The 9,143-nt window shown below is 35.7% G+C and overlaps 1 protein-coding gene and 1 long non-coding RNA gene across 2 annotated transcripts; both read right to left on the bottom strand.

The window, feature by feature from the left end:
- Positions 1-303: 303 nt before the first annotated feature.
- Positions 304-1,542, bottom strand: LOC126376780 (uncharacterized). Its single transcript, XR_007567762.1, has 3 exons — positions 835-1,542; positions 624-760; positions 304-484 (listed from the first exon to the last, which is right to left on the bottom strand). It is a non-coding gene; the product is annotated as an uncharacterized LOC126376780 (long non-coding RNA).
- Positions 1,543-4,368: 2,826 nt separating this feature from the next.
- Positions 4,369-7,815, bottom strand: LOC126376512 (oocyte zinc finger protein XlCOF6-like). Its single transcript, XM_050023955.1, has 3 exons — positions 7,727-7,815; positions 7,466-7,619; positions 4,369-7,023 (listed from the first exon to the last, which is right to left on the bottom strand). The coding sequence occupies exons 2-3, from the start codon at positions 7,577-7,579 to the stop codon at positions 4,954-4,956; spliced, it is 2,184 nt and encodes a 727-aa protein (XP_049879912.1). The 5' UTR covers positions 7,580-7,619; positions 7,727-7,815; the 3' UTR covers positions 4,369-4,953.
- Positions 7,816-9,143: the final 1,328 nt, after the last annotated feature.

Here is a 9,143-nt window from a genome sequence, read left to right as displayed (position 1 = left end):
GGTAAGATGGCCCGGGCACCTTGGGGAAGTATTGATATTATTTAAAAACAATGCTTTATTTTTTTGCTTTATTTTTTTTTATTTAATGCTTTTATTCTCTATCTATCTATCTTTTTGAGGTAATTTAGTCAGGGGTCATGGGGCATAGATTTAAAGAAAAACCTTACGCATTTCCAAAATTATTTATTTGTAACTTAATTAATTAACTTTGAAACATTAAACACAAAATTAACAATTTGTAACGTGAACGACTAAAAATGCTGAAAAATAAAACGCATTTGACCTTCTCTCCCGAGGTGTCCGGGTAAGATGGCCATAAATAAATTCTACATTTACTAAATAGTTTTAAACCTTAACTTTCATTCTATGTCATCTTTGTTTTCTTGACTGCATTTAGAGCACATGGCTTCATATTTGACGAGACGTGTTTCACACCCGCGATAGTGTGATAACTTTTTGTTAAGCTCTTCGTATTCTTAATATCCTGTAAATAATGGGACATCGTTATTGCTTACCTATCACATACATTGGCAATAGCTGGGCATCATTCCCTTTCTCCACGATGAGATTTTCACACCCAAAAAAATACACTAGTCAAAACAATCAACAAGGATTTTTCTTACTTTTTCAGTTTTCATCATCTGGTGAATGGTTCTAAGATGTTTTTCGATTGGCCATCTCTCTTTTAAGGCCATCTATCCCGGACTTGCCCTAGACGTCTAATAAACACAATCCGACTGATATTATTTTATTATGAGAGCTGAAAGTAAAGAAATAAGGTTAATTTACTCTAAACTGAATTGAAATAAATATTAATTAATTTATAAAGCAAACCGTGCGCTCTCGTAGGAACCTATTTAAACTCGCATTAAAAAAAATCCGTTGTTAGGTTTACTGTGTTGCCATTAAATTGCGCTAGCTGCTTTCCATCATGTAAATAGCTACATAGGCTGTTTGTTTACTGCCAACATAACAGCGATACAGCCACCTACACTAATTCACTTTGGTGGGAATTCAGCTTGGCGGCAGAATGCCAGATGTTCCGTAACTATGCCGTATCAATCAATCAACCAACTTACTCCTAGCTGTAGCTGTAAGATTAATATGTAACAAGGAAGTCTATACTATAAATAGAGACGTATTTCACGCCCGTGCTCCAGCTATAGAGAGCGTAGAACCACAAGTTAGGTACTTTGAACACAAATCGCAGCCACAATTGATATAATTCGTCTTAAGATCGATATTATAAATCACGAATGACCTCCGTGGTCCAGTGGTTGGGCTCAGGATCCGGATGTCCTGAGTTCGATTCCCGGTGACATATCACAAAAAATACTTTGTTGTCCCTAGCTTAGTTAGGACATTACAGGCTGATCACATCATTGTCCGAAAGTAAGATGATCCGTGCTTTGGAAGGCACGTTAAGCCGTTGGTCCCGGTTTCTAAGTACTTACTGATGTAAGTAAGTAGTCGTTACATGAAGTATATCAGGGAATTTGACGGCTCACAGTAACCCTGACACCAGGGTTGATGAGGTTGGTACTCCATGAGGTTGGCTTACGTTAGTATTATAGGTGATATTCTGTGCTTTATCTTTCGACTGGCGTCATCTATGATAGAATAGCATAACTATTGCAACGGCGCCATCTGCCGTCGCATAGCGCTACTAAATTAATATTGTTTCTAAATCTTATAGATGTCGCTTACTTTTATTTGCAATAAAAAATATCCAGACAAAATGAGAACCTTCTCCTTTTTTGAAGCAGCTTAATTGAAATTAAAAACAAAATAATTTTAAAAGCTAGTCACTATTGTATTGCTTCTGACTATCGAAAGTTCAAATGCTCGGTGAGGTGTGGGTAGGTACGTAGGTACTTAATCTACCTTGCGATGGATGTATCTTTGGCTACCTAACTCAATAGAGAAAATATACATTCCTGAGTTTATGTTATTAGTTCAAAACTATTGACAATACCAATTATTCTTGCTATAGTCAGAGGCAATACTATCATTAATATTTTCTTTAATTGATTTGTGACGGCCGGCGGCCTCGGTGGTCCAGTGGTTGAGCGTTGGGCCAATCCGGAGGTCACGGGTTCGAATCTCAGTGGGAACGAATCACAAAAATCACTTTGTGATCCCTAATTTGGTTAGGACATTACAGGGTGATCACATGATTGTCCGAAAGTAAGACGATCCGTGCTTCGGAAGGCACGTTAAGCCGTTGCTCCCGGTTACTACTTACTGATGTAAGTACGTAGTCGTTACATGAGTCATGTCAGGGGCCTTTGGCGGCTCAATAGTAACCCTGACACCAGGGCTGATGATCCACCTCACAACCCACACGATAGAAGATTGATTTGTGACGATAGTATTGATCTAATAAATAATCAAAACAAAGAGAATATGTCTATACATTTAGTCAAACTATTGATAGTTCGGCAACAACAGTACTATAACCCTCCCTTTAAAGATTAGAGCATGAATCAGGTATGTCGTTATTATATATACTTATCGTTAGGTACAGTCATAAGCAACATAATGAACCCACTTTAGGACTCTGTCGCACTAACATATTTGACATTTAGTGATACTTAGGGTTGTATTAATAAATTAATAAACTAATCTTAGCTTCGAGACTGCCCTCAAGATTATGTCCAGTCGCTGTTTATATAAGAACTGTCATATTGACTGATCTTGAGGGCAGTGTCGAAGCTGAGATTAGTTTATTATGGGTAGTAATTAAACAAACTTCTATTTAATAGCATTATTCGCATCTGAAAATCGAATTTGCCTTCTAAATTACTAAGACAGCCACAATCAACGCGCGTCTAAATAATATTATCTTAGCCAATAGTTATCTCCTAAGTAAGCCACTCTAAATATAACTCAACATGGTGGTTATTTTTTAGCATCTAAATTTGTGGCATGCATTCGAGTAGCTAACTTCTAAAATATTAATATACTGCATCAAAATAGTAATTCTATTAGCTTCAAATTTTATAACTCAATATGTTTAAAATGTAATACATCCTACATTAATTGATCCTCAAGTTTACCTAAAATTTTCATCAAATTCTATATTAAAGCCACTAATTTCAAGTACCTAGACGCTATTGGGGGAAAACAAAATTAAATACTTTTTTATTTAAAAATCTGTGTACTTATTATTAAAATACCATAATGAAAAAAAATGATGAATTCTAGTTCTGTGCAATAAAGTATAGGTATTTGATTTGATTTGATTTGATGAAAACGTACAGTTATGTAATTAAAAGTAGAAAAAAAAACATTATTGAATAATTAACGCTGCTCGCGCTTTAGTTGGCCTTAGACGTCATAATTAATTAATACTTATCGAAAACATCAATTTAATTACGCCGACACGCGCGAACAACAATAAACAAAACAAACACGGGAGGTAGGCACTCGTCTGCACATGAATCGAATGGCGCTCTCTGATTGGTGCAAATGGCCAGTCGCTGTCATCTCTCGCACTCCCGCCAAATCGTGCAGTGGCAATTTTCACGACAAACGAATATGAATTATTATTTTACGTGCTAAGTAATGATATATGATGTTGTCTATTGAAGCTTGAATTATTAAAAATAGAGGAGCTTGTATTGAAGCTGTAAAACGTAAAATGGTGATGAGTTGTAAAATCCGTGGCTGAGTTAGTAAATTTCGTGGCAAGGTATAAATCAGAAGGACAAATAAAAATAACAGTTGATCCATTTTTGATGCATTCTATACAATATTTAGTTGGCATTATAAAAAAGACGAATTAGTTTATTAGAGGCTATCTCATTTTCCCGTTGCTTTTTTATTAAATGAGAAGTTTGAACACGTGGCCAAATAATAATTCTGCGGCTGGACTTATAATTTCTCGTTTATTATTATTAGTACAATTTTCAAAAAAATCATTGTGTCATAGTACCAAAATGTATGCATATTGATGTTCGTGACTGTACCTATTATTGTTATTTATAAAAAAAATCGAGGCCTTTGAAATGTGGTGTTGGAGGAGGATGGAAAGAATAAGTTGGACAGAAAGGGTTACAAATCAGGATGTGCTAGTAAGAGTAAGGGAAAAGAGACAAATACTGAGAATTATTGAGGACAGACGAGGTAAGATGATTGGACACCTAATAAGACACGACGAATTCATTAAAAACATCATAGAAGGAAAGAGAGGAAGGGGAAGACCAAGAAGAGCTTACATGGAACAGATTATAGAAAAGGTTAACGTCGTGTCTTATAGGGAAGTCAAGGAATTGGCCTTTAATAGACTGGAATGGAAAACGCTGCACCGACAAGAGCGTGGCTCTTAAATTGATGATGATGATAAAAAAAATAAAACCATACAAATGAAATATTTATCGTTTTATTTTAAAACAGCTGTCGCTAATGTACAGATATTGCTTAAATAACATTATTTTGATACCCTACCTATGGTGATCCTAGCTAATGGTTTACAAAATTAGGCAACCACATTAATTATAATCCCTACTAAATTATAGAAACAATGTCTGAGACTGTCTCTTGCTACAACAAGCATACAAAATACCTAAGTAATCAATAGCGAAAAAAATATGACGCAATTTACACAAAAAACAAACATTATCTTGGATTTCTACTAAATAAATACATAATTCTCGGTTATTTAAAAAAACAAAAATGAGTGGAAATGCTTCTCTAAGTATTCTCATTTTCTCAACATTTCCTTTTATGAACATGGCATGTTTGAATAATAGAAACACAAAATAAAATAAACCTCTTATTACAAGCATACAGCAAAGAAAAAAAAATCTTATTATTTTCGCTGACAGGTTAAAATAATCATATACTTAATTACATTTGATTATCAGCTATTGTGTTTGTGGTAATTAATAAAGACAATAATGTGAAATTGTAATAAAATAGTGTAGTCAGGAAAATCGAACAATATAAGACTTAATATTGATTCCAGGGTACATTATCAATTGCATGCTTCTTCAACTTATGCTTCTTCAGATATTTAGAGTCTATAAAGGCCTCTCCACACAGTGTACAGACGTAAGGGCGTTCCCCTGTATGTGTGCGTAAATGAACCACCAAGTTTCCTTTCAAAGCAAAGAACTTCATACAAACTGAACACCCAAACTTCTTCTCTCGTGTGTGTGTGAGCTGGTGAGTCCGCAAATGCGTTTTGGTTTTAAATCGGAGTGAGCACAGAGCGCAGGGGAAGGGACGCTCATTTGTATGAACTCTTTCATGCATTATTAACATAGCTTGACTTGAACAACTCTTGCCGCAAACCTTACATTCAAATCTCTTCATATTCCTCTGCTTGTAATTTTTGTGAGTCAAAATGTGACTTTGCATGTCTTTCTTTGAGGGTAAGACTTCACCACATTCAGAGCAAAGCAGTTCTGATGGGTCTACCATATGGGTGCTTTCAACATGTTGTTCTAAAGCAGATTCTAATGAAAACATCTTCTTGCACAACGAACAGGCATAGCCTAGAAGTTTCCCAAGATTTGTGGTGATCTCCTGTTTTACAGTCTTCATCAATTCTTCTTTAACTTTCTTTACTTTAGACTTTGAGCAGTCTTCAGACTCCTTGTGAGTTTGCAAAGCACTTTTATTTTCAAAAGTCGCATCACACTGATTGCATGCAAAGGGATTCATGTGAGTCAGTCTATGGGTCTGCATAGTAATCTTTTGGTGGAAACGTTTTAGGCAAATATCACATTCAAATTCTCTAATACCACTGTGTATCATCATGTGACGTTTTAAGTTATTTGGATTGGCAAATGTTTTCCAACAAAGGTTGCATTCTGGTTTGATGTTATTGTGTCCATATTTGATATGTTGTGTTAATGCATTTCTTCTTATAAGCTGGTGGCAGAAAGGGCAGGTTACTAGTAGCCCTGTCACACTATGTAGTAGCATATGCCCAGTCAAGATTTCAGGAGACTCAAATCCTTTGCCACACAAATTGCATAAGTGTTCCCCAGCAGGATTATGCTTGTATTGGTGTTTCTCATATTCTTCTAAGTCATCAAACTGATCTCCACAGTCACATACGAACTTTCCATCTTCTTGCTGAAGAACAGTAGCAATTTGGTCCCCATCAGTATACTCTATGACTAATTCTGAGCCATCACATTTGAGTATTTGGAATTGTGAGGATTCATCACCCTCACAGAAGATGACTTCTTCTTGATTCATTGGATCACCATCATCCCCATCAACTAGCTGTGTATCAGTTGTTAAATACTGAATGCCATCATCACCTTTTAATAATATAGTACCGTCAGCACCTGATGCAGATAGAATTTTTATAATGCTAGTTTTGTCCTGCAAGTTGGTTAATTCTCCTGTTATGTTACCGGCTATTACTTCAACTCCTCTGTCTTGGGAATCTTCCATTTCATCCAAATTCTGGTCTTGTGATGTACTGTCTTGTGTATCATCAATATCCATACCATGATTAGCAAAATGGCCATCATCATCATTCTCCTGACTCTCTTCTTCATTTTCTAGGATGGTTGCTGGAACATTTACTGGTACCTTAGTGTTTGACATAAGGAAGGAGTCATAGTTTTCAAATGTTTCTCCAGGCTGACTATCTTCACTTTGGTTTAAAACAGGTGTTTCCAATTCCTGTGGTTCCCTTTTCACAGTACTAACGTCTTCTTGATTCTTCTTCTCTTTATCTTTAGGATCATCAATAACAAGGACATAGTAGTAATCATCATCACTATCTGTTGGTTCTTTTTTGATGATAGCTTCAAGTTGTTTCATAGGATCGTTGGCTATATTATCAGTCTCCGAGTCATTCTCCTCTATTTGTGAGGTCTCTTCCTCCTCTTCTGCTTCTACTCCTTCAAGGTTATTAGTTTGTTGAAGGAACGCCTCTAGCTGGATCTTTAATTCAGTATTCATTTTTATACACTGTTTGCGAAACTGGTATGCAGAACTCATAATTTTATAACAATCACTGCAGAGTTTCTGCGGTAGACCGTCCTCTTGGTCGACCTGAAATTAAATAACATCATCATATTAAAACTCCTTCCTTGCATAAGTAGGAGCATAACACAAGCATAGAATGCTCCTTATTGTCCCGGGCATGTTGTTTATAGCAGTGACAAGAATACATTGGAAAATGATATGATTATCACAATATTGTTTACCTTACATATTGTTACTATATCACTGATTATTATAAATGAGTAAAAGAAATAACTAGGAATGTGACCGAAACATTAACGTAAGATTTTTTATTTTTAACTACGGTCAGGACATAAAAGAAATATTTTTTTTTCGTGAAAAGTAAAAGAATGAGGTTAGAATTATGACATCCAATTTGATGTTCTAAAAATGAGTTCTGATAGAATTTGAAAGCGCGTTTTTAGACGAAATAAAAATTCTAATTTCCGGTTCATTTAATTTTACCATAAAAATAAAACACGATGCTTACCTCGATAGTGGTGATTTCCAGGAATTTTTCCCTTACTTTGTTTTCTTCGTCTAACAAGGATACTTCGGAATCTGGCGAGAGGCAACACCGACATAAGTTCGACCAAGAATCCATTTCACCAAGCCAACATTATCACTCCTCCGCCAAGAAAATCCTGGAAAATACACAATTATATTCAAATCCATTGTTTTGACAGTTTACTAGCAATAGTAAGATCAAAGAGCACAATAAGGTATCCAAAGAGAAAAATTATCTACGGACCTTGCCATAAATACTATCTTCCGAAAATTATAGAATAGACAACCAAGCGTACCAGCGAGCACATAAACAAAATGGCGTCTTGGCTAGCGGAAATAGCGTCATAAATAGATTAAAAATACCCCACTCACTAAATCCTAACCGTAAACGAGCAAACTCTATCCTTTTCTAAAGTTATACTGTGCGACTGAGACAAAATTTACGTCCGTCACTTGACAGCTTGTGTATGGGGGTTCCAAAGGTTGGAAGTGTTTCTAAATGTAGTTACTAGATGGCGCCTATGTAATTATTACAATATTTTTAGTTGAATAATTAGTTTAGAATCACTAATCAGGTTTCAAAAAAAATTAAATATTTAAGTCTCAATGCACCATTAAAAAAAAACACCAAATTAATCTCAAACTGTTTTTATTTTACAACACAAAACTGTTTTACTGAAGTATCGTAATCTTGAATCGTAATGTTGTACGTTCCATTACTATAAAAAATTGATACAAATAATTATTGCACGTAGTTAATAATAAAAAAACATTCTTGAAAAAAAAAAGATAAGTAACCGAAGTTGTATAAAAAATATTCCAACCATCTAGTATCAGTAAAACGTCAAAGATGGCGCTAGAAGTTATAACTGTAACTGGGCGAAAGAAAAAATCGTCTTCAGTCATCATTCACGCATTTTTACTATGATCTGCGCTAACAGCTAACACGCCTATAGTCCGTATAAGGGAGGACAGAGCCAAATGTCACCACAAAAATAGATACTAACATGCAGCCATATTAACATTATTTTGTATTACTTATACTTGTACTACCTACTAGGTACCTAAGAGGGATAACCATGAATCGTGTGGTGATAAGGTAGTCCTAGAAGTTCTTTTATTTTAATATAGTTCTATTATAATGCGTTATTTATAAGCAGCTAACAAGAACGGCCTTTGTGGTCTAGTGGTTGAGCATTGGACTCACGATCTCCCCCGCCGATCTGCCCCGGGTTCGAATCCCGGTGGGGACACATCATAAAATCACTTTGTGATTCCTAGTTTGATTGGGTTAGTTAGGATAGAACATTCTAGGCGGATCTTCTAATTGTCCGAAAGTAAGATAATCCGTGCTTCAGAAGGCACGTTAAGCCGTTAGTCCAGGTTACTATTTACTGATGTAAGTGAGTAATCGTTACATGAGCCATGTCAGAGGCCTTTGGCGGCTCAATCATAACCCTGACACCAGGGTTGATGAGGCTGGTAATTCACCTCACAACCCAAACGACAAGAAGAAGCAGCTGACCGCATTTTTGGGTAGGTACTATCTTGATTTCTGTTCTCTCTGTCAAAAGACGAAACAAAAGAAATCCGAAATCATTTTATTCGATAGAAAAGAAGAAAAGTGCGGCTTCAAAAAAAAAACTTACAACACGAAATCC

The sequence above is a fragment of the Pectinophora gossypiella genome, chromosome 21, assembly GCF_024362695.1.
Source record: "Pectinophora gossypiella chromosome 21, ilPecGoss1.1, whole genome shotgun sequence".
Taxonomy (NCBI): Eukaryota; Metazoa; Arthropoda; class Insecta; order Lepidoptera; family Gelechiidae; genus Pectinophora; species Pectinophora gossypiella.
This window is presented reverse-complemented; position numbering and strand designations above follow the sequence as displayed.

What these genes read in the sequence shown, in the direction of transcription:
- LOC126376512 (XM_050023955.1), bottom strand. Translation starts at nt 7,579, where the DNA reads ATGGATTCTTGGTCGAACTTATGTCGGTGTTGCCTCTCGCCAGATTCC. An exon ending in TGGAAATCACCACTATCGAG is followed by an intron (nt 7,024 to 7,465) that starts GTAAGCATCGTG and finishes ATTTAATTTCAG; the next exon opens with GTCGACCAAGAGGACGGTCT.